This window comes from Tachyglossus aculeatus, chromosome 18 (genome assembly GCF_015852505.1).
Source record: "Tachyglossus aculeatus isolate mTacAcu1 chromosome 18, mTacAcu1.pri, whole genome shotgun sequence".
NCBI classification, from domain to species: Eukaryota; Metazoa; Chordata; class Mammalia; order Monotremata; family Tachyglossidae; genus Tachyglossus; species Tachyglossus aculeatus.
Window position 1 is genome coordinate 15,330,919 of NC_052083.1, and position 25,305 is coordinate 15,356,223.

The window sequence follows — 25,305 nt, forward strand, 5'->3', positions numbered from 1 at the left end:
CCTCACTATCGGCTTCAAGGCTCTCCATCACCTCACCCCCTCCTACCTCACCTCCCTCCCTCCCACGTCCTCCCCCTGGCCTGGAATGCCCTCCCTCCACACATCCGCCAAGCTAGCTCTCTTCCTCCCTTCAAAGCCCTACTGAGAGCTCACCTCCTCCAGGAGGCCTTCCCAGACTGAGCCCCCTTCTTCCTCTCCCCCTTCTCCCCCTCTCCATCCCCCCGCCCTACCTCCTTCCCCTCCCCACAGCACCCGTATATATGTTTGTACATATTTATTACTCTATTTTACTTGTACATATTTACTATTCTATTTTATTTTGTTAATATGTTTTGTTTTGTTGTCTGTCTCCCCCTTCTAGACCGTGAGCCCGCTGTTGGGTAGGGACCGTCTCTATATGTTTCCAACTTGTACTTCCCAAGTGCTTAGTACAGTGCTCTGCACATCGTAAGTGCTCAATAAATACGATTGAATGAATGAATGAATATGTTGCCAACTTGTACTTCCCAAGGGCTTAGTACAGTACACACAGTAAGCGCTCAATAAATATGATTGAATGAATGAATGTGAGACAGAGACTGTGTCCAACCCCAGTGCCTAGTGCAGTGCCAGGCACAGAGTAAGTGCTTAAAAATACCATTTTAAAAAATTGATTGTTGGAGTTGGAAGATGCTTATTAAGCTTTTCTTTTCATTAATTTGATAATTGTATTTCTTGATCAAATACTTTATCTTTCAGTTTAAAAGCATTAATTTCAATTTCCGTTATGTTGGTGTAGACTTCAGCGATTACTTTGAGATCTGTTTCTATGTGCAATGTCAAGATACCTTCCTTACTTTAAGTTCAGTAGTTGAACTGAGGAAGTCTTAGTGTTATTTTGATGCTGGCTGAGATTAAACACATTTCCATCTGTTTGGCAATTGAATTCTAGAGAGAGAGTTTATTTGTCCTTTAGGTAATTTCTTTCCATTTCATTTAACAGAAACTTTTGTTTCTTTGCATAGCTTCTCAGAAAGTAACCGTGGTGTTATATTGTTCTAGAATCAGCAGAGTTTGTGGTGATAGGAGGCATTTTCTCTGGCACCGATAACTCCCCTGGAGAAGATTTCACAATGATATCAATAAATAATACACCATTTTTCCTCTGCCTTCAAAATATAGACTTCACTATAAAACACCATACTCTTGATTCAGTTGAGGTTGCTGGCTCTGAAAGCAGCTGGGGCCAGGAAGTGCAACGGTAGAGTGACCTAGGAATTTGAGCCTGAGAAAGAAAAGACCAAAAAGAAAACAATCTGTGCATTAATAGTCTTTCTGTTTACACATGCCTGTATTGTATAAAGGTGCACTATGGGGTTCAAAGATGCTGCTTTTGGCAGTGAGCTTTTATGAAATGAGTGTGAATGTGGGCAATATTGATGTGATGGATTGATTGATTGAGTAGTGTAACAGACATCTTCCACAGTGGATGAGTGTAAAGATGGCCCCTGGCGGTACTTTAACATTCGCTCCTGAAATGCCTGGAGGGTCTTAGTCAACTTGCCCCCTCCTGCCTTATCTTGCTGCTCTCTTACTGCAAACCGTCCTGCACACTTCGCTTCTCTAATGCGAACCTACTCACTGTACCTAAGTGAGTAGGTCTGTCTGTCTCTCCCTCTCACCCATGTCCTGCTTCTGACCTGGAATGTCCTCCTTCTTTATACCCAACAGACAATTACTCTCCCCACCTTCAAAGCCTAATTGAAGGCCTATCTCCTCCAAGAAGCCTTCCCTGACTAAGCTCTCATTTCTTCTTCTCCCATCCCTTCTGCATCCCCCTCATTTACTCCCTTTATTCACCCCTCCCTTAGCCCCACAGCACTTAGACGCTCTGTAATTTATTTATTTATGTTAATTCCCATCTCCCCCTCTAGACTGAAAGTTCCTTGTGGGCAGGGAATGTGTCTACCAACTCTTATATTATAATATACTCTCCCAAGTGTTTAGTACAGTGCTTTGCGCATAGTTAGTGCTCTATAAATACGATTGATTGATTGATCTTGGTGCCGCAACCTATCCAAGTCTCTATGTTTTGGAATCATCCCAAGCCAGGCTGATCTTTCTCCTCCTGCTGTCTTCCAGTGGTTTACAACCATGCCACGTTGCATAGGGCTTTGTTTCATTGTTTTGTTCTTTATGTATTTTCTTGTCATTCATTTTTGTATTTATGGCCCCTCCACTGTATTTCACCATACAGCAGCGATTATTAATGATGATGATAATAATAATAATAATGGTATTCGTTATGTGCTTACTGTTTGTCAAGCACTATTCTAAGCACCGGGGTAGTTACAAGCTAATCAGGTTGGACACAGTCCCTGACCCACATAGGGCCCACAGTCTCAATCCCCACTTTGCAGATGAGGTAACCGAGGCCCAGAGAAGTGAAGTGACTTGCCCAAGGTCACCCAGCAGACAAGTGATGGAGTGGGATTAGAACCTAGGTCCTTCCAACTCCCCAGGCCCCTGCTCTATCCACTAGTCCTGCCTCCTCAAATATCCCGCCCAGTGTAGAAGTGTTAACAAGCTGTGATAACCATTCTAACCCTAACATCCCCCCATCCCTTCCTCCAAACACACACACATAGTGCAGGGAGTCATTAATTTGTCCCAGGCTACCTAAAGAGGAAAATTAACTAATAATCTGTTTTCCTACCTGTTTAGGTTGTGACTCCATGTGGGACAGGGACAGTGTCCAACCAGAGTAGCTTGCATCTATCCCTGTGCTTTGAACAGTGCTTGAAACATAATAAGTGCTAACATAAGCCATAACAATAATATGAGATGGTGTCAGCCACTTAGGTGGCATAATCTGAAGTGAAGACAATCCTAAAAGGGATTAAGGAAAAGGAGGAGAGGATTATCTGTCTGTAGAAAAAGCAGAGCCATTTAGAGAATTATTACTAGCATTACTATTACTATTATTACTACTAGTAATAATAGTGGTATTAAGCACTTTTTATGTGCCACACACTGTACTGAGCGCTGGAGTAGATACAAAGTATTCAGGTCTGACACGGTCTCTGCCCGAACCAGGGTTCACATTCTAAGGAGGAGTGAGAAGTGAGAATGGTTATTTAATCCCCATTTTACAGCTGAGGGAACTGAGACACAGAGAAGTTAAATGACTAGCCCAAAATCATAAAGCAAGCAATTGGTGGAGCCAGGATTTGAACCCAGTTCCTCGGGCTCCAAGGCCCGTGCTCTTTCCATTAGGCCATACTGCTTCTCAGTAGAATTCAAAGTGCATTCAGGGCAGAGTTTGCCAAAAGAAAAGCCCCAACGGAGAGCGCGCTCAGAAACAATCCCAGAATGGGCTTTCTACTCTAATATGATTAAGCCCCAAAAGCCCAATGAGGGGCTCAAGTAGGGAAACAGGTGTTATTGTACTCTCCCAAGTGCTTAGTTCCGTGCCCTGCACAGAGTAAATGCTCAACAAATGCCATCGACTGGGATGCTGTGAAGCAGCGGGAGGCAGAATGTCTTTTCAGCTGTGAGCAGTGCTGTGATTGAGGTGAAGCAGCACGGCATAGTGGATAGAGTATAGACCTGGGAGTCAGAAGGTCATGGGTTCTAATCCCGGCTCTGCCACTTGTCTGCTGTGTGACCTTGGGCAAGTCACTTAACTTCTCTGAGCCTCAGTTATCTCATCTTTAAAGTGGGGATCGAAACCATGAGCCCCACCTGGGACAGGGTTTGCTTGTATCCCCCCCAGCACTTAGTACAGTGCCTGGCACATAATAAGTGCTTAATAAATACTGTAATTATTATTTTAAGAAAAGGGACTGATTTCATGGGGAACAAATATAGTGCCAGAACCTAGTCTTAGTTCAAAGCAACAAAGCAAGTAGCATCTGCTGGTTTTGGTATACTCAGTGATATAAGAAACATGTGTTACATTAGAATTTCACTAGGCCTGTGTTATCTAAGGAACATGTAATCGGCCCTATTTTCTGATGAATCACTTAAGTCAGTAGAAGCCACATTAATCGGATGGCACATTGGTTGATAACTTTGAATTCAAAGGGCTCTATCCATCTGGAACACCCTGTTCTCTCTGAGACTCCTGTCTTGTACTAAACCAATTTTGAACATCCAGAATGATTAAGGGAATTGGGGCAGCTTCTTTATGAGGATAGACTGAAAAGATTAGGACACTGTGGCTTGGCAAGAAGATTGAGAGATAACATGATTTTTAGTTTGCAGAGTCATGGATAGGGTAAAGACAAAATTGTTGTACACTAAATCCCAGATCAGGGTGAGGGGACACCCTTTGAAGTTTGATGAAAATGAGTTCAAAATACTGCTATACCTCAGTGGCCTCAGTTAGTGCTCTTAATTGCTTCCATGAAAATTTTGTTTAGCATCTGAGCATTAAAAGAAGTATAGTTTCTTTTGGGAAATTATGTAAATTTAAAGGGTATTAATATGTTCCCAAGAGCCAAAAAAAGACCAAAACAATATAATTATATTAAATAATAGTGATAAATGACTGTAGGTGCATGATCTAATAATGAAAATATGTATCAGCAATCAAAGATTTTAGATTAGCTTTTGTGTGCTTACATATTTGGACTAGACTCTAAGCTCCTTGTGGACAGGGAATATGTCTGTTGCATTGTAGTCCCCCAAGTACTTAGCAGTGTTCTCTTAGGGCAGGGACTGTGTCTACCAACTTTGTTATATTGTGCTCACCCAAGCACTTTGCACAGTGCTCTGAACATAGTGTGAGAAGCAGAATGAAGCAGTGGATAGAGCTTGGGCCTGGGAGTTGGAAGATCATGGGTCCTAATCCCAGCTCCATCACATGGAACAGGGACTATGTCCAACCTGAGTTGCTTGTATCCTCCCCAGCTCTTAGTTCAGGGCCTGGCACATAGCAAGTGATTAACAAATACCAGAATAATTATTATCATTATTATTATCATTATTATTATTTGCTCAATAAATGTGATTGATTACTCTGCACAGAGCAAGCACTCAACAAATATGATTGTTCACATAGTGGTTTTCTGTACTTCAGTTGAATGTGAAGCATTGCACTAAGCATTTGGGAGAGTACAACAGAAATAAGATAAACAGTTACAATCCTACAAGAGCTTAAAATCTAATAGAGTGAACAGAGAGGAAAATTTATTTGCAAACGGCAGTAGCTGGTGGTGTTGTGTTGGTGGGAGTAGGATGTTGTGACTTGAATAGGGAAGACTTCCTGGAGGAGTTGGGATTTTAGGAGGCCTTTGAAGACTGTGTGCAGAGCACTGTACTAAGCACTTGGGAGAGTACAGTATAATAGAGTTGGTAGACACCATCCCTGCCCACAAAAAGTTTTCAGTCAAGAGGGCGAGACAACAGTGTAGAGAGGGAGGCAAAAAATAATATTGACTGCTTGATCTGAGACATGTTTTGAAGGAAGAACCGGCAGGATGTAGCAGTTGAATGAATGTGAGAACTGAAAGACAGTGAAGAGTTGAGGATGATGCCATCATGGTGGGGGGTGGGCAGGGGGGAGGGTTGGGGTCAAGGAGTATACTATTATAGTGATGACCTCAACAGAGATGGGAAAATTCAGAGGTGTGGTTTGTTTAGGAGGGAAGATTAAGTGTTATCCCATTCTAGATGGAAGGAGTTTTAGTTACTAATGGAACAGATAAGTGGAGATGTCTTGGAACAAAAGAATTGTGGGTTTGACAGTTGTGAGAGGTTAGGTTTGGAGAGATTGCTAGATTGATATGATAGATTGACCACTTAGTATGCGCAGAGCACGTTTCTTAGCACTTGGGAGAGTACAATGCAAGGAATGAGCAGACACGATCCCTGACCATAATGAGCTTACGGTCTAGAGGGGGAGACAGATATTAATATTAATGCAAATAAGTGCTAGTTAAAGCCCTGTGAATGGCTTAGTTCCCCAAGAGAGTGAATGAAGAGCAAGAGGAGTGTGGGGTCCCCAAATGGAGCCTTGAGGGACACCCACAGTTAGGAGGAAATTAATGAACAAGACTGAGAAGGGGCAGAGAGGTAAGAAGAGACAGCACCTCTTGGCATCATCTGCCAGTATCTGGGCCCAACGCAGTGGACTTTAGCCCTGTCAAGTCGTTCAAAATAATTTAAAGAGAGAGGAAGGGACGTGTTTAAGCCAAGGGAAATTCTGTGACATTGTACCTTGTGTTTAAATTCAGTAGTACTCAAATGAGTGCTAAAAGAAGAGCCATATAAAGGAATGGCTGTGAAAGGAAATATATCTTCACACAGCAGGTGGTAAACATATGGAATTCATTACCATAGGAAGCCATACAGGCTGGAAATATCAGTAGGCTCCAGAAAGGTTAGATAAATTCATGAGAAACATTTCCATATTGGGCTTCCAGGGGAAAGGTGGGAGAAGTTAGTTGATACATCCTCAACTATTAAGATGGATGCCAAGAAGGACAACTAAAACATTGTTCCTCAAGCACAACGTGTTACCACTGTCATAGACTACTGGAATGGAGGGTTCATTGGTCTGACCCGATGATAATGTTACTTGTGTTCTTATTCAACTTCCTGTAGACTGTAAGCTCGTCATGAGCAGGGAATTTTGCCATTGTTTTGTTATATCATACTCTCCCAAGCTCTTAGTACAGTGGTCTGCCCACAGTTAGCACTCAGTAAATACGATTGAGTGAATGATTGGTTCCTTCTCTTTCCTCCCAAGTTTATAAAAGTTGAAAGGCTTGGCTGTAATTTGTAATAAGGTGTCCACAGCTCCTGTGTGTCATATAATCCCTGCCCCCTTCTCAAGCACCCGCATACATGCTTCCATAAAATGAAACCCTGAAAATATGTGCTTCTCTTTTTTGTTTTTGGTAGATTTCACAAGTGTCACAGAATGATTTCCAGAAAAAAAAGAGGCATGCCCCAGCCCCGCCCACACCCCTTGTGCCAAAAAGGACCGAAGACAAAGAGGAGAACAGGAAGAGCGCAGTGGGTAAGGGTGTGACTTCCTTGTCTTGTTTTCCGCATGTGCAAAGACATGCTTGTCTTGGGTCTTGAGATGTGGCTTCCTAACCCCTCACCCATTCTCACTCCATGGAGGTAATAGAGCATGGAAAAGTATTTATGGCACAGAAAGAAAGTCTGGAAATAACCATTTGATCACTTGTTTCCAGCCTAATTAACAGTGCAAGTTGTTGGTGGAAACTGTGAAGGTGAATCATATGGGTAGGATGAAAAAAATATGGAGATAGAGGTGTGTGTGTTTGTGAATGTGTTTGGAGGGTGGGCAGGGAGGGTACAGAGGGAAGAGAGAAAGAGAGAAAAATCTGAATAGGAATGAGCATATAGGTATGGGAATGATCGTGGGCATTTTTGAAGGGAAAATGCTCTAAAGCCATGAAATCAATGGAAATAATTTTTGAAGTCCATATGCTAAAAAGGATCTTTAGGCCTATAGTCCTTCGATATTTGTTGACCACATTCAGTCATGCTGTGTTCTTGCCATCAGTCTTACTTGAAATGAATCTCAGTGTAAAAGTCTTTTAGTTAATCAAATTAATTCCCCATACTCCTGTGAGTATGGGAGTGTGGAAATCCTTACATCGAGGAAGGGAAGAACATAGCCTTCGTTGACTTCTTTATGGTGTTCATTTGTGGTAGAACACATACATAGAAATTTCTAGGTGGGGCGGGGGGGCAAGAAAAGAGGGATTGTTTGAGAAAGTAAGCCGATTGGCTGCAGAGGATTCTGAGAAGTTTAAGAGTGAGACAATACCCAACAATAATGACAATAATGAGCATTTGTGCTCATTAGCCAGTATGTTAAGATAACCATTTACAACGTGATAAAACAAACTCAATAACTTCCCATGCTCTGTCTTTGACCTAATGTCTCTCAGTACATCCAGGACAGAAGTATCTGATCTTAGAATTAAATTCATTGCTACATGTAATTGGCTGCATTGTATATGTCACACACTTTAATAAGAATCTCTTGGCTTTTTGTCAGCATTTATTTTCAGCAAATGCCTCAGTTTCAATGTCTCAGCATTTACATTGCAAGGGGAGACCATTATCCTGGGAAATGGGCAAACCCATCTCTTAATGAAGTCCATTTTTCTTTTCTCTCAAGGAGAACGCTATTGTGGCCACTCAAATGCAGCTATTCTTCTGCTACCTCCTAATGAGCAACTCCCACCCCCACCCTTCCTTTCGCCAAATCCCCATTTGCTCAAGATCTATGTTTTAAACATTTAAGAAAGCTCAGGAATCCTAACAAATGTTGATCTGAGTGATTGGGGGCCTTCCCATCCTTCTAGCTCCTCTCCCTCTTGGCTCTAAAAATGTAAGAACTTGGATTTATAGTCCAGCGAGTTGCAGGTCTGAAATTTGTCACTCAAACTGAGTGCCAAACCTTAGACAGAGCAGACAACTTAGGGTGATATAGTCAGACATAACAACAACAACAATAATAATAATAATGATAATAGTATTTGTTAAGTACTTACTATGTGCCAAGCACTGTACTAAGTGCTTGGTGGATACATTATATTCATTCACTTGATCATATTTATTGAGCACTTACTGTGTGCAGAGCACTGTACTAAGCACTTGGGAAGTACAATTCAGCAACAAATAGAGACAGTCCCTGCTCACAGCGGGATCACAGCAGATCAGACTCAGACCCTGTCCCACAAGGGGCTCACAGTCTTTCAATCGTATTTCTTGAGCACTTACCATGTGCAGAGCATTGTACTGAGTGCTTGGGAGAGTACAATATAACAACAGACACATTCCTGTCCACAACGATCCCACAGTCTAGAAGGGGATATTAAGTACTTACTCTGTGCAGAGCACTGTAATAAAACTGGAAAGGAATACATAGTTGGGAATTAGAAATGGTCCCTAGCCCTCAGCGGGTTCACAATTCAAACCTTGGCCGGAACTGCCTCATACCAAAACAAGAGGAATTTGCTAGTTCTGCTAAATGAAAGGACTCAATTTGAGACCCTAATGCTTATTGGTGCATGAGCTGAGAGCTATCATGGTACTTGATCAGTTTGACCTCTGTGATGTGCAGAAGGGAAGAAACAAAAGAAAAAGTATCAAAGCATATCTCCCCTGTTTCCCAACATCGAGCCTTTCCCTAGTCACATTATCAGTGTAACGGTCTGTGAATTGGTAACTGGTATTTCTCAAAGCTACTGTGCACAGCCCGTCTCAAGACCACTCGTTTGGACTTGTGGAGACAGAGCCACTCTTCTACGGGCTGGCTTCCTCTTGCCTCCTGTTTGGCTGAGAGAGAAGTCACAGTCCCGAAGTGATATTTGAGAGTGCTGTTATCCCTGCCCTCCCAACTCTGTTGACAGCGTGATGAGACAGTTCTGAAGTCAGCCGGGTTATCAGTGGGCTGGAGGGAGTGGGCCAGAAGTGGCAAAGCCTGAGTTTGTTCTCTGTCACTCGGGTTGCTATGCTGACATCAGTGTTCTTAGGACAGGCTTGGTGGAAGCTTGATCCCTGGCCCCCATTTCTCCCACCATTACCACCACCGGTCACCCTTAGGTATTGAGCATTTGGCCAGTGCCACTTAGAAGTGGGATAAAAAGGAAAGTTTGCCACCTGAAAAATTTGACTCCTGAAATCCATCCTCCCTGGTTTGAAACAATATGTTTGTGTAAGAGGGTGTTATAGTACACTGATTGCACTATTGGATGCATATTCAATTTTGAGGTATTGCTACAGTACTCTTACAGTGAGCACATTTATGATTGTTTTAGTTATGTGCCCATTTAGCAAATAGCAGTGACTTGCCATATTTTCTGGTCTCACTCAGGCTAGAACAGATAGACATATTATTATTGTTATTGTTATGATGATGATGATGATGATATTATAGTGTGTCAAGCACAGAAGTAGTTACAAGTGAATCAGACACAGTCCCTGTCCCACATGGGGTTCATGATCTAATTAGAATGGAGAGAAGTCATGGAATCCCCATTTTACAGATGTGGAAACTGAGGCATAGAGAGGTGAAGTGACTTGCCCAAGGTTGCCCAGTAGGCAGTGGTGGAGCTGGGATTAGAAACCAGGTCCTCTGACTCCCAAGCCTGTGCTATTGCAAGTGGACCCCACTGCTCCTCATGGATGATTGAAATATCACTGATTCTTAGTTCTAAGTATTTGGAGTTTCATAAAAACAGACTATTAATAGCTTTTAGGTCAGTTGACCAATTAACAGGCTCTGGCTGCTTATCTCCACCCTTCTACATTTCCTTTTGATGCTGGAACTGGACATCAGCTGTCCTGGGAGCTTCCTGAGGTCTGATAACCAGAAGTCACTCCCTTGCTCACAACCTGAAGTGGTATCTGAGCCAACGGAGAGGGCAGGGCAGGGCTACCATCTTTCTGAGTTTTCAGTCAATCAATCAGTCCGTTTCATTTATTGAGCGCTTACTATGTGCAGAGCACTATGCTAAGCATTTGGGAGAATACAATACTACAGTATACCATAATTAGCTGATACATGCCCTGCCCATAACAAACTTACAGTCGTTTTGTACAGGTTGACCCTTTTCCTTTCATAAACTGCCAACCTCCCTCATTCAGCTCCCTTTCCAATCCAAAGAAACCTTGGGAAACGGGGTTCCTACCTCGATTTCCTCAGTGGGCACGGGTGATATTTGGCCAGTCTCTAGTGTGGACCCCAATGAATTGTCCGAGAAGTGTGAGTTATTTTCACAGGAGGTCCATGCACACAACCCTGTTAAAGAAGGAAGCAGAAGAATTGAAGCAGATAGAGGAATTCAGTTTGGATGACCCGAAACTGCAGCTAAAAGTTCTATATTCTGGATCTGTCTTTCAAAGAGGAAGGGTTTCCTGACTTACAAGGGCTCTGTTAAATTAGCAACTAAATTAGCAGCTAGGTTAAAAACTGAATGCTTCTGATATGGACTCAGTCAGACAACATAATCAGGTTGGGCTCCAGATAAATACGGTTCCAGTCCTTCTGCTGAGTATCTATTGTGCACCTACTCCATATGGGTCCTAAGAATAGTAATGATGGCATTTTATTAAGTGCTTCCTATGTGCTAAGTGCCAAGGTGGAAATCATCAGATCAGACACTTTACCTGTTCTACAGGAGTTCACAGTATAAGGGGGAGAGGGAACAGGGGCTCTATCCCCATTTTACAGATGAGGAAACTGAGGCACAGAGAGCTTAAGTGATGTGCCCAAGATGAACCAGCAGGCAAGTAGCAAACCTGAGACTAGAACCTGGGTCTTCTGACTTCTAGTCCCTTGCTCTTTCCCCTGAACCATTCTGCCTCATTCTTCAATTTCAGATATGTGATGTAAAATAGGAAGATTAAGAATCACTGCATTGTAAGCTCCTTGAGGGCAGGGATTGTGCCTACTAACTCTATTGTCTTATACTCTCCCTAGCCCTTAGTACAGTGCTCTGTACACAGTAGACCCTCAAAAAGTACCAGATTGACTGATTTAAGAAGTAGTTACTTGGTAATCTTCCCTAGCTCTACTAGATTTTCCATTTAATTATCCTACATCTGACAGCACTTTTTTTCCCCATACGACAGGTTTATTTCAATACAATTTATGTTGACATAACCACGCTTAGATAAAAAATACACGAATCGTCTGTGAGTGCATCGTGAAGAGTGTGTGTGTGAATGCAGGGGTAGGCGTTCTTCAACAAGCTAAAGGGTCACCAGGCCCACCATTTTGATTCACGGGAAGATGTTTTCAGCTTCAACTTCTGAAATAACCCACTAACTGATTCCATGTAGGTTTTGGACGACAGATGCCACAAAAGCCTCCCAGAGGCATTCCCCGGGGTCCGCCCCAGTTAGTGCTCCCCCCGCCCCCATCCTACCCTCCTCCAGATTCAGACACTTTGGATCCACCTGTATTTCCCAGGGAAGCCGATGCTGCAGAATCCATCGTAATGGAAACCAAACGTATGTCTGTTGTACAAACCAAGTATTTTCTATTCACCTCTTTGGTCATTGCTTGTATTTGGTCCATTTTCAGTTTTTTCCTCAGACTTTCCTTTCTGCTCTTCAGACATGTGTTTTCCCTCTTTCTGTTTTCATCTTAAATGTTCAATGCAGTATGTTTCTTTTTTTTAATAATAATGACTTTGCTGTGAAGGAACAACTCAGGTTCTATTTTCTAAGACCACTTTAGGGAACACAACAGAGATACTTTTAAGTATGGGGGTGGATGGGTACACTCTCTGGTTAGAGTCAGCAAATCAGCACATGATGCTTCTTTGGTGAGAGATGTCTATAGCATTCTTTGCTGATTGCACGGCTCACCAAATGCAAATCTTAGTTACCTGGATATTAGGGAAATTGAATAACAGGACTTGATCCTAAGGGGAGCCTCTTTATACAATTTTTCAAAGATTTTACCAGCTCGAACTTGTTCAGTATTCACCAAAGGGTCAAATACAGGAGCTTACAGTCTAGAGGAGGAATGCAGTCACTTTCCAGGTGGAGGAAGTGAAAAGAATGTTGGGAGACATTAAAACAAGGGGAGGGGTTGATTCTCTTTTCCTGAAAAAATAGGCTTCTTTGATTCTTAGACCATCCTGCTTTGAAGCCATGCTGGGACCATCTTGTCAGGAACCTCTTGAAATTTGTTGTTGTTCTTCTAATTAATAATAGTAATAATAACAATAACTGTGGTATTTGTTAAACACTACATGCCAGGCCCTGTACTAAGCTCTGGGGTAGAGACAAGATGATCAGGTCTGACACAGCCCCTGTCCCAAATTAGGGCTCACAATCTTAATCCCCATTCTACAGTTGAGGTAACTGAGGCCCAGAGAAGAGAAGTGACTTGCCCAAGGGCACCCAGCAGACAAGTGGCAGAGCCAGAATTAGAACCCAGGTCATCCTACTTCCCCGGCCTGTACTCTATCCACTAGGCCATGCTGTTTCTCAACATGTAGTGTTTTCAGTTTTATTCATTTTCAGTAGTTGAAGTCTAAAGACCACGGTTGTGAGCATGGATTTCCAACGAGAGCCAAAGAAACCATGTGGCTAGAATATAGAACAATGCCATAGACCATAAGGGTGCCTCCTTCACTTTCTTCCCTCCCACAGAAATCTGTGCACTTTTGGGGCAGGGAGGACAAGATCATAGGCTGAGAAGAGATTAGTCAAGCAATGGTATTTATTGAGCACTCTCTGTGTGCGGAACACTGTATTAAAAGCTTGTGAGAGTAAGCTCATGGTGGGCAGGGAACATGTCTACCAACTCTGTTATTTTGTATTCTTCTAAGCACTTAGTACAGTGCTCTGCATACAGTAAGGTCTCAATGAATACCATTGATTGAATTAGTACATTAGAATTGGTAGACATGATCCCTGCCCTCCAGGTATTTACAATGTAGTGGGATTATTCACTTTTGGGGGTCAGGTCTATTTTTTTAACCATCTCTTGCAAGTGTATGTTTATGCTAGTCATTCAATTTCAATGGCATTTATTGAGTGCTTACTGTGTGTAAACACTGTACTAAGCGCTTAGTCATAGGGATCTCTAGGGAGGGAGAATTGACCTTCACATTCAGGATCCATTCCACTGATTTACCAACCCTACATTATGACCATTCTATCTTATATTCATCCTAAACCCATCTTGCTATATTCCTCTCCACATGTGCTGGGGAAAAACCTCCCAGAAGAAGTAGGATTTCAGAAGGGCTTTGAAGAGGAAAGAGCGGTTTTGTTAGGTAATGGATGACCGGAAAGAACCTGGGAGAAATTAAGAAACAGGTTTGAATGAAAGATGCCAGGGGATATGGGAAGGAGGGCTAAAGCCCTGATGGTGATGGGGTCTCATCCTCTCAAACTCCTCTCTCCCACATAAAAGAAGCATCAGCATGGCCTGGTGGAAAGAGCATGGGCCTGCTGCAAGTCAGAGGACTTGGGTGCTAATCCCACCTTTGCCAATTCCTTGTTGAGTTACTTTGAGCAAGTCACTTAACTTCCCTATGCCTCAGTTTCCTCAACAATAAAATGGGGGTTCTATGCCTATACCCCATTCTACTCAGACTGTGAGCCCTCTGGGTGACAGGGATTGTGTCCAAACTGACTAACTTGTAATTACCCCAGCTCTTAAAACCATGCTAGACAAATAGTAAGTGCTTAACAAACATGATGAGATAATAACAATAATACTAACAGTAATACAGCAGAAGAGTTGGGGATGTGGCCTCTCTCCTACACTAGAGGCTTGGCCTGAGACCTCGCCACCCCTTTGCTTTTCCTGTCCTCTTGTGCGTAGACATAGAAAAAGGAATTGTGGGCAGGGAACTTCCCTACTGACTCTGTTATATTGTACTCTCCCAAGCACTTAGTTCAGTGCTCTGAACGCAGTAAGCACTTAACAGATACAATTGATTTTACCCTTCCTCGAAGAAGACTAAATTCTGGTCCGTGAAACCCAAGTCAAAGGTAGGAGGAAGGTTCCCATTTGGGGTGATGGATTCATTTTCCTCTCTGACTATAACTCCATTTTTCCCTACAATTTCTCCTGCCTGGCCCTCTCTTTTATGGACTCCCTTCACCCTAAAAACCAGAACCCACGGAAATATTCAGATCCCTCTCCTCAAAACATTACCATGGGAGGTAGAAACTGAGACCAGGGTGAAGGAGAACTAAAGTACAGAAAGAAAGAAACCAAGCCCCCCTCTCCTGCCTCACTTCCTCTCCCCACTTTGCCTCCAGCTGTTGCTGTGAACCAGAGCTCAGTTTTCCCTGCAGCGGCTAGGAAGCGGGGAGAATGGAGAAGAGATTTCTTGTCATTTTTCTGGACCATGTCTTGCCCTCCAACTGAGGTCTGTTGACCTAGTTATTAGAATTTCATGCTTTACTTGCTCCTTTCAAATCATCTAGTCTTGTGTCCCCGCAACCATCTTTACCTGCTGACTTCACCACACCCCCTCCCAAACTTCTCCTCTCAGAGAACAGCAACAACACAAACTTTGAGTTTGAGTTTTTCTTTTTGTGTTTAACTCAACTCAATGGCTAAAGTTTCCTGAAAGGTAGAAATAGTAATTTTCTTCCCCAGCCAGGGGAAGACTATAGGACAAGGGAGAATGGACCCGTATCTATCGTTTCCCCTTCATTCTTCATTAGGTGGCATCAGAGTCAACTTCTTGCTTTGCAGTGATCAACTTCTTTGATGTCATCCAGCTGCTTAGGCCACCAAGACAGCTTGGTGGTTCTCTCAAATAGCATCCTTTAGTGAGGTGTTCCTCAGTGCCAGTAGCCCTTTGCTTCCCTTCTTGGAGAGTAGTGGTCTCCCAAGAACTTTAACAGGGCTCCGCACGCAGTAAGAGCTAAACAAAACCACCGATTGATTGATTGACTTCACTTCCCTTAAAGCAGGTGCTAGCACCTCAGTGACTTGTTCCTGTTGACGCCTGCCAGCAGTTAATTCCTTTTCATGAGTTGATAACCCCATGAAAATCATTTTAGCTCTGTTCCTGTGAGGGCATGGATCACTAGCCTCAGCATTTAGACTCCTAGATGGATGTATTTCCATGAGTTTCCTTGGGTCCACCTTATGCAATAAGGCTTATGCTTTGCCCAGATTACCAGAATGAAAAAAAATCCAGTTCCTTGACCAAAAGATGGAGCTTCTACTGTCTGACATCAGTGAACACTACTGTACCAGATACCTCAGGGTAAAAACATTTTCAGAACTTCATTGGTCGATTTGGAAAGAGATCAATCCATCTGTCAGTCACTTTCCCTGGGAATGAGAATATAGGACAGGAAGGAAGACTGAACGCCTCGGGCTTGCATTGCGGGCTCTCACTAGCCCCTTCCCATTCCCTGGAGCCCTTCTTCAGGTTCTCTGTTCTTTCTGTTGTAGCAACCCACTTTTGTCTGAACATGGTTATTCCTTTACCCCACAACCCTCAGATTCTCCCCTCCTTGTGGGGTTGCCATCACTGAGTCATCCTTGTCTCCCCCCTCTAGACTGTGAGCCCACTGCTGGGTAGGGACTGTCTCTATGTGTTGCCAACTTGTACTTCCCAAGCGCTTAGTACAGTGCTCTGCACATAGTAAGCGCTCAATAAATGCAATTGATTGATTGATTGATTGATCCTTTTCAGCTCCTCTCTTCATTATTAGTATTATTATTATTACTGTATTTGTTGCAAGGCAATAAACGCTGGGGTGAATACAAGCAAATCGAGTTGGACACAGTCCCTGTCCTGCATGGGGATCACAGCCTTAATCCCCTTTTTACAGATCAGGTAATGGAGGCTCAGTGAAGAGAGGTGACTTGTCCAAGGTCACACAGCAGACAAGGGGCTGAGCCGAATTTAGAACCCAGGACATTCTGACTCCCAAGCCCAGCTCTGTCCACTAGGCAATGCTGCTTCTTCACAGCACCACATGAACAGTGGCCCTGAGAACCACCAGCTCTGGATAATAATAATTATAATTATGGTATTTATTAAGCACTTACTATGTGCCAAGCACTGTTCTAAGCTCTGTGGTAGATACAAGGTAATCAGGTTGGACACAGTCCCTGTGCCACATGGGGCTCACAGTCTTAATCCCCATTTTACGGATGAGGTGACTGAGGCTCAGAGAAGATAAGCAAATTGCCCAAGGTCACGCAGCAGAGAAGTGGCAGAGTTGGATTAGAACCCACAACCTCTGACTCCCAAAACTGTGCTCTTGCCACTAGGCCATGCTGTATCATGTATACCAAGGCATCTGCCCAGTTCAAACCAGAGCCATCCTAAAACCAGACATGGTTCTACTCTGGACCTCACCCCCTGGGCCATCTGTAACTCACTACTCTAGCCCACTGACTTTGGTGCCACCTTCATCCTGACCAACAGGTAGAGGCAAGTAACAGACCGTGGTGGTCGCTCCAGTGGGCCTTCATGCTCAGAGAGTGGTGGAGTGGGGAGAGGAAGCCAGGAGATATACTTTGGAGTGATCAATCAATCAATCAATCGTATTTATTGAGCGCTTACTATGTGCAGAGCACTGTACTAAGCGCTTGGGAAGTACAAATTGGCAACATATAGAGACAGTCCCTACCCAACAGTGGGCTCACAGTCTAAAAGGGGGAGAGAGAACAAAACCAAACATACTAACAAAATAAAATAAATAGAATAGATATGTACAAGTAAAATAAATAGAGTAATAAATACGTACAAACATATATACATATATACAGGTGCTGTGGGGAAGGGAAGGAGGTAAGATGGGGGCGATGGAGAGGGGGACGAGGGGGAGAGGAAGGAAGGGGCTCAGTCTGGGAAGGCCTCTTGGAGGAGGTGAGCTCTCAACAGGGCCTTGAAGGGAGGAAGAGAGCTAGCTTGGCGGATGGACAAAGGGAGGGCATTCCAGGCCCGGGGGATGACGTGGGCCGGGGGTCGATGGTGGGACAGGCGAGAACGAGGTACGGTGAGGAGATTAGCGGCGGAGGAGCGGAGGGTGCGGGCTGGGCTGTAGAAGGAGAGAAGGGAGGTGAGGTAGGAGGGGGCGAGGTGATGGAGAGCCTTGAAGCCCAGGGTGAGGAGTTTCTGCCTGATGCGCAGATTGATTGGTAGCCACTGGAGTGATCCCAAAGCAGGAAGGCCAATCAGATCAGGGGAACACGGGGCCTCCCAACTCAGGGCTCTCAGTTTCCCCTCAAAAATCTCATCATCAAAACAGGAAAATGGCCCCTGTCACCCGCCGTCCGTGATTGGAGAGGAAGAGGCTTGAAACTCCTCATGGTTAGGTCAGTGGGAGGAAGGAAGGGGACTCAGGTAGGCTGCATCATCCGGCCCAAGAGGCTTCAAGAGCTCCAGTGGGGAGAGATGGAGCTGAGTCCACCTCTGTAGAACTGGCAAGTAAAGGGTCAACAAAGACGGTGCATTAATAGCGGCCATGGCTCTCTGTCAGGAATCCAAATTCTGTTGCCTCTGTGTCAGTGAAAAATCATGTTCCAACCAACTTCTTGTCTTGCATTACTGCCCTCTTGGCAGAACGCCTCAAACAATTACACTGTGAGAAGCAAAAATGGAAAAATCCTCCCTGCACGTACTGTTAGAAAGAATTGGACTCCGTCCTTTCCCAAACCTATGTGGAGCTTAAGTCACTAATGAATAGGACTTTGCTGATGTATTTGAGCTTTTCTACTATAATGGTAGGAGTCCCGTCCTTGAACAACAGTACAATTGTTCTGCATGCTGTTTGCTTTTTAATCTTTTTGTTCTCATTAAACGAGCTTTCCTGTTAACCTTTAGACATCTAGTCATGTAGATTTATGTTTTGTGTGCATGTCTAAAACAATATACTCAGGCTTGGGGATTTTTTTTTGTCTTAACTTTCTAATCAGGTTTGCTTTCTGGCTTATTTGATTTTGGTTGAACTTTCAATGTAATTTCCAAGTATAGACACTGTCAGCTCAGTTGCATTGAGTTTCTTTTTGTCACATGGTTTTCACTGCTCCTAATGAATGGACTGTTAACAAGCTATCTATTACTCATACCAATTAGAGGGCTGAAGGACACAAGGGTCACTGCACAGAGAGTTAAATCACGATGTCTCAAATATTTAGAAATAAACTGATTACACTTTTAGTCACGACATTTTCCCTTGCATCGTCTGTTATACTGGAATAGGCCATATTGTCTCCCGATAATCTCCCACAGGGTTTTTGGAAAAGGTAGTATGTGGGGAGGTGACGAAAGGGCCTTCAACTCTATAACTGCATTGTATTTTTAGGTAAATCACTCATGCACTAATTACCAGAATAATTAGAAGAGAAAGAAGAAGAATTGTGGTATTTGGGAAGCACTTTCTGTTCCAAGCGCTGGGGTGGACACAGTCCCTGTCCCACGTAGGGTCACAGCCTTAATCCCCATTTTACAGATGGGGGAATTGAGGCACAGAGAAGCTAAGTGACTTGCCCAAGGTCACCCAGCAGACATGTGGTAGAGCCGGGATTAGAACCCAAGTCCTTCTGACTCCCAGGCCCATGCTGTATCCACGAGGCCACGTTGATTCTTGCTCAAGGTTCTTAATGGCAAAGCCAAGCCCCTGGACACTTCTGGGAACTGAAAAAAAGCAACGAACCCTCTGTGACAGATTTAAGGGGGTGGAATTTGCTAAGTTAAATAAATGGCTGTCATAAAATATTTAGTGTTTAGAACTGTAGCACGGAGCACGTACCTCTGCTAGGTGTATAGCTGAGCTGAAAATATACTTGTCCAAATAAGCAAGGACTCTGGCAACTAGATAATCTCAAATCTGAAAAGCTTTACCTTTTCATTTGACCAATACTGCACATTTTTTAAATGGCATTTGTTAAATACTTACTGTGTGCCAGGTACTATTCTAAGTGCTGGGGTGGATACAAGGTAATTAGTTTGGACACGGTCCAAGTCCCATGTGGGACAGTGTCTCACAGTCTTAATCCTCATTTTACAAATGAGATAACCGAGGCCCAGAGAAGTGAAGTGACTTGTCCAAGGTCACACAGCAGACAAGCGGGAGAGCCAGAAGTAGGACCCAGGTCCGCGCTCTATCCACTAATCCATGCTGCTTCTCTGCACCTTACAGAGACCGTGGTGCCAGGAGTGAGGGGAAAGACAGGGGAAGCCTGAAGGTCATATCCCTGAGGTGGGCTCAATTGGGGAATAGGGAGATTCCTCAGAAATGGGTCCCAGGCATCTCCTTACACTTCTGTAGCCCTTGAGGACCCCTGAGTCCTACTTCTAGCACCTTTGGAAAGTCTTGGGATCAATCGGTCAATGATTTATTGAGCATTTATGGTGCACAGAGCACTGTATTAAGTGCTTGAGAGGGAACAACTGAGTTATAAGATTCCCTCCAGCCCAACCCTGGATCAGGAAGGCGATAAAGCCACCCCCTTTCTGAGAGAGGAAGCTGGCAGGGATAGGAGTAACTGAAAGAAGAGAATGGTAATGTTAAGAAAAGAGAGAGAGGGGGAGGAAGAAAGAGCGGAATAGAGAAGGGCAGATGTGTAAGGAACAGAAATAACAATAACCGTGATGTTCGTTAAGCACTTACTATGGGCCGAGCCCTGTGCTAAGTTCCACAGTAGGCATCAGATATAATCCCTGCCTCACACTGGAGAAGAGTGCTGGGGCGTATAAGAAAATATTCAAATCCAGTGAATGTTTTCAGGGATCAGCTAGTATAATATAAAATAGAAAACAGTACATTTTGCGTTTAAAACAACCAGGTAAGCACTTTTAAAATGTGATGTGATTCATTTATTTTTTAAAATGATTACTCCACATTAAATAAAAAGTTTACCTTTGCCAAGTTTTTTGGATTCCCAAGTCTGAAGTTTTGCTAAGGAAATGGTCCTTTTTAGAACTATGCATTTGCTTTGGAAAGCCCAATTCAACAGAATAGTAGTCACTGTCCTGCTCTCACTTCCAAAGAGAAAGGCACATTGCCCGCGAAAACAGTGAGAGGATGACCAAAAACCTGTACTTTTACAGACTTTTAGAACAATTCTTTTATTTTGGCAGAAAAGTCAGATTGGAATCTAAGTCCATTTCCAGGAGATGACCAGAAATTTGACTAGCTTCCTGAATGTGACCCCAAACCCCCATTATAAATGGAAAATTTAGGGAAGGATTGGAGTTCCCCTAAGTTTAAAAGCAAGTCAGTCCTTTCTTCCTTCTATGAATACTGTGCCCACATTGAAGCAGTGTGGTCTAGTGGAAAGAACACGGATCTGGGAGACAAAGGATCTGGGTTTTAATCCTGGCTCTGCCATTCATCTGCTATGTGACCTTGGGCAAGTCATTTAACTTCTCTGTGCCTCAGTTTCCTTATATGTAAAGTAGGGGTTAAATACTACATATCTGTAGATTATATATTATAAATTGTTTGTATTAATGTCTGTTTCCCCCTCTAGACTGTAAGGTCACTGTGGGTAGGAAACATGTCTACTAACTCCATTGTATCATACTCTCCCAAGCCCTTAATCAATCAGTCGTATTTATTGAGGGCTCATTATGTGCAGAGCACTGTACTAAGCACTTGGGAGAGTACAATGCAACAGAATTAGCAGGCACACTCCCTGCCCATAACAAGCGCACAGCCTTACAGTGCTTTGCACACAGTAAGCACTCAATAAATACCACCGATAATGGTACTCCCTTCTGCTTTGACTGTGAGCCCCGTGTGGACAGGGACTGTTTCAACCTGGTTATCTTATGTCTACCCTAGCCGTTAGTACAGTGCTTGGCACACACTAAACACACAACAAATGCCGCCATTATTATTAAAGCCCCTCAACATAAAAAAGAGGGAGGTAGATGCTTCTCCTAAAAAAAGTGGTTTGTTTAGTTTAGGGAGGAGAGGCAAGGGGGTGATTTGAAATGGTTTTCAAATATCTGTGGGCTATCACAGAAAAGATGGGGCTCTGGTCTGCTGTTCATCATCTCTGTTGAGGATGGACAGATCACCTGAGAGTAGGCTGAAGTTGCAGCATAGATTAGGCAAGCACAGAGTTTCCAGGGAGTGTGATATTTCACGTGTTAGAAATGGCTTTAGCAGGATTTTCACTGTAATTCATTCATTCATTCATTCAATCGTATTTATTGAGCGCTTACTGTGTGCAGAGCACTGTACTAAGCGCTTGGGAAGTACAAGTTGGCAACATATAGAGACGGTCCCTACTCAACACCAGGCTCACAGTCTAGAAGGGGGAGACAGACAACAAAACAAAATATATTAACAAAATAAAATAGAATAGTAAATACGTACAAGTAAAATAGAGTAATAAATCTGTACAAACATATTTACAGGTGCTGCGGGGTGGGGAAGGAGGTAGAGCAGGGGTGATGGGGCGGGGGAGAGGGGGAGAGTAGTTCAGGGTGATAGAATTGTTGATTTGTTAAGGTCCCTCCCAGCCCTCTAATTCTTTGAAGGTTTGTGTTTACTAACCTTGGCAGACCTTTCCATTTGCCCTGTGGATATGCTTATGTATTTGCCATTTATTTTTCCCCAACAGTTTGTTGTGCATCATTCCCTGCACACTCCAAGCGCTTCTGACAGACTTTGCCTCATCCTCAGACCTTCAAACCTCTGGCATTTCCCAGTGCCTGGTCCATCCTGACTCTGACTCTCCTGTTTCTCCTCTTCCTTTCCGGCTGTAAGAGCTCACTTGAGGGATTGAAATTCTGGCCTTCCCTCTCATGGACTTGTTTCTTCACATACACAATGTTGACCTGTTTGACTGAGGCTTGTGCTGTGTTGGTGAAGTTTTACTCAGTTCCCTATGAGAATCTGAGTTTCGTAAACTTGGCTGGGAGATTTCCAATCTGAAATAGGCCCTTTTGAAAGGATATGTGTTGATTTGGTTAGTGGTTCATTACACTCTATCTCTGATTTTTATTTTTCTTAAATGCTATTCACTGCAAGAAGGTTTTTAACATGTTGCCAGTATTATTTTCTCAAGTTGCCTATTAAGTTACAATCCCTAGGGTCTAACTAGCTCCCTTGTTACAGTATTCCAGGCCATCTGGATAAACAAAAAAAATCGAACATGACCTCGTCTTACCAAAGTGCTAGATTCCTTTCAGATCCTGGCCCCAGATCAAGTTGCTGAGAAGAGCTAGCAATATCAAGGGCTATCAGACATGTCAAGCAGTTAAAATGAAGACTAACAGTATGTTCCAAGTTAATGGTTTGGAAAGTAAAAGTAACAGCTAATGCCTACTTGGATTAATTTGTTCTTGATCATGCGAGCGGACTATTGAACTCTAAGTGTCTGTCATATTTCTGTAACAAAGGATTTGAAATTTTCTGTGCTCCAGAGCAATCCAAGTTAACAAGCTTTTTATTGTTTGAAAGAATAATGTGTGATGAATTACAATGAAAATGTCATCTATTGCTCAACAGGTCTATATGTATACCCAGTTGTCTTGAAACGTGGGAGTTGTTTCTTTTGGAAAACTCACACTGTCATTCTTACCCCTTCTGACCCTGTGCAGAGGTGCACTGGGTTTCTTCCGACTCTGCATCGCCCTGCATCCAAACAGCCTCACGTCATCGAGCAAATGTTCCCTAATTTCCTAACAGTGTTCTTGCCAGAACTCAGAATAAAAACACATGTTAAAGCCGAAGTCAATATACTTAAACTGCTAGGGCTTCTAACGTTCCAACAGGAGCAGCTCAGATTTTACTTATTCTTTGGAGGATTGACTGAGCCATATTATCCCATGAAACATGAAAGCCTCTGAAATGAAAAAAAAAACGTTTTAGAAACTAATCTTATAAAGGAAAACAGAGAAGATCAGGCAGAAAGTGTGTTTTCTTCCCTTTTAATGAGAGAAATTTGTAATGATTGTGGCAGACACCTGACCTGAGTTCACTGAGTGGGCAAAGTCCAGATGAAAAAAAGATAATGGTTGCTTAAATAAAAGTATCAGCATGTAGGGCCCCCTCAGGTATTTAAAGCAGAAAAGCATATGTTGATAAGCTTGGGTGAGAGATTTAGTTTTAGTGTTGAATAAAGAAGGTAGTGGACAGTATTGAATAGGATGTGCATAAGTAGACAGGTCGAATAAAGAATACTCTTTGGAAAGTGATGATTAGTATTCCCAATTCCTGACAAAGAAAAACCTAAAAACGAGAATCGAGTCAAGAATGAGGATAAAATTCCATTGAAAAGTCCTATCCCAATATTTCTACCTAACAGAGGTTGTGATGATTCTCAGCTCCATTTCTCCCATATACATCAGCTCTCATATATTTACACTATAAAAATATACACTCAGTCCTCCTATAACCCAGGGGTTACATTCTTGACAAACCCCACATTAAAAGAAACACACGGTATGCACCTTGACTGCGCACATTGACACAGTCATTTTCTCTGACATCGCATCACGTTCCATCCAGATACTTATGCTTTGTATGAAGAACATTCCCTAGTGGATTCTATTCCAACCACATAGTAAAAACACATGTTCTGGAAGAACTGAGAGTAAGTTATCTGTCTAGCTGACTCCAACCGATAGTGAGATTTTTCTTTTCCACACATGCAAGTGTAACTGAAAAGATAGATGATGGCCTGGGCTGCCACTTCCTTCCACATGAAATGTTCTCTTGTGTTGTGGGACTTGGCATTTGCAGGACTTGGCACCATTCATTCATTCATTCAGTCATATTTATTGAGCGCTTACTGTGTTCAGAGCACTCTGCTAAACACTTGGGAAGTACTAATCGGCAACATATAGAGACGGTCCCTACCCAACAATGGTGGATCTTAGTATTATGATCCTCCCAAAGCTTCTACTGTAAGAGTTGCTACATGCCAGGCTAATATTGTCTGTCAAGCCTACTTTCCCAACAGTCCATATCATCTTTGATTCTTGGTACAATTTCAAGGAAACCATATTGAATTGCTCGAATGTCCCTGGACCTATTAAAATAATGGTGGGAGAAGGGGTGTCTCTGGCCTGATTGGGCTTTTCATCAAGACTTAGGCCTGTGATCTTGTTAATGTTCTCTAGGCCAGCCAAACTTCTTCATTGTCTTCTACATCTCAGGTCCCAGGATGGTGTCAAGTGGTTTTGAAAGAGCAACAAATACAGTCTAGTGGCCTTGATGTTGTTTCCTGCTAGCCTCATAAATGTCAATCAGTGGTATTTATTGAGCACTTACTATGTGCAAAGCACTTTACTAAGTGCTCAGAAGAGTTTAATACAACAGAATCAGCAAATTTGTTCCCTGCCTGTAACGAGCTTTCAGTCTAGAGGGGTAGACAGACATTAATGTAAATAAATAATTTATAATATATATTTCAAATATATGTACATAGGTGTTGTGGGGTTTGGGGTGAGGTGAATGTCAAAAGCCCAAAGGTCACAGATCCAAATGCATAGATGGCACAGAAGGGAGAGGAGAAAAGAGGATTTAATTGGGGAAGGCTTCTTGGAAGAGGTGTGACCGCTAGCCAACAGACATCAGGTGTAAAGTCTCAGGCCCGAAGATAAGGTCTTTGTCACTCTAACAAAGCCCTATATATGCCCTGTAGCTTTGACTATGTCTGCTGTGAATTCTGAAAGCCCAGACAGTATTCTCAGCTTGAGCTGATTATTCTCAGGTCTCTGACTAGAATTGTATAGCAGTGAGGAGTAGTGAGATTCTACCACAGTGTCGCAGTCAATTCTCTCACTTTGCCTCTTTAAGATATTAATAATGATGGCACCCTCTAGAGTGTAAGCTCCTTGTGGACAGGGAACATGTCTACCA

General features: G+C 43.0%; 1 protein-coding gene across 5 annotated transcripts in view; it reads left to right on the forward strand.

Moving 5' to 3' along the window:
• COBL (cordon-bleu WH2 repeat protein) overlaps positions 1-25,305 on the forward strand; it is a 236,994-nt gene that overhangs the window by 156,951 nt on the left and 54,738 nt on the right. For 4 of the 5 annotated variants that reach the window (XM_038760048.1, XM_038760050.1, XM_038760049.1 and 1 more), the window contains 2 exons: positions 6,889-7,006; positions 11,818-11,988. In XM_038760048.1, coding sequence (XP_038615976.1) covers positions 6,889-7,006; positions 11,818-11,988 — 289 coding nt within the window. The remainder of the gene's footprint in view (positions 1-6,888; positions 7,007-11,817; positions 11,989-25,305) is intronic. The other variant, XM_038760052.1, reaches the window with a different exon arrangement.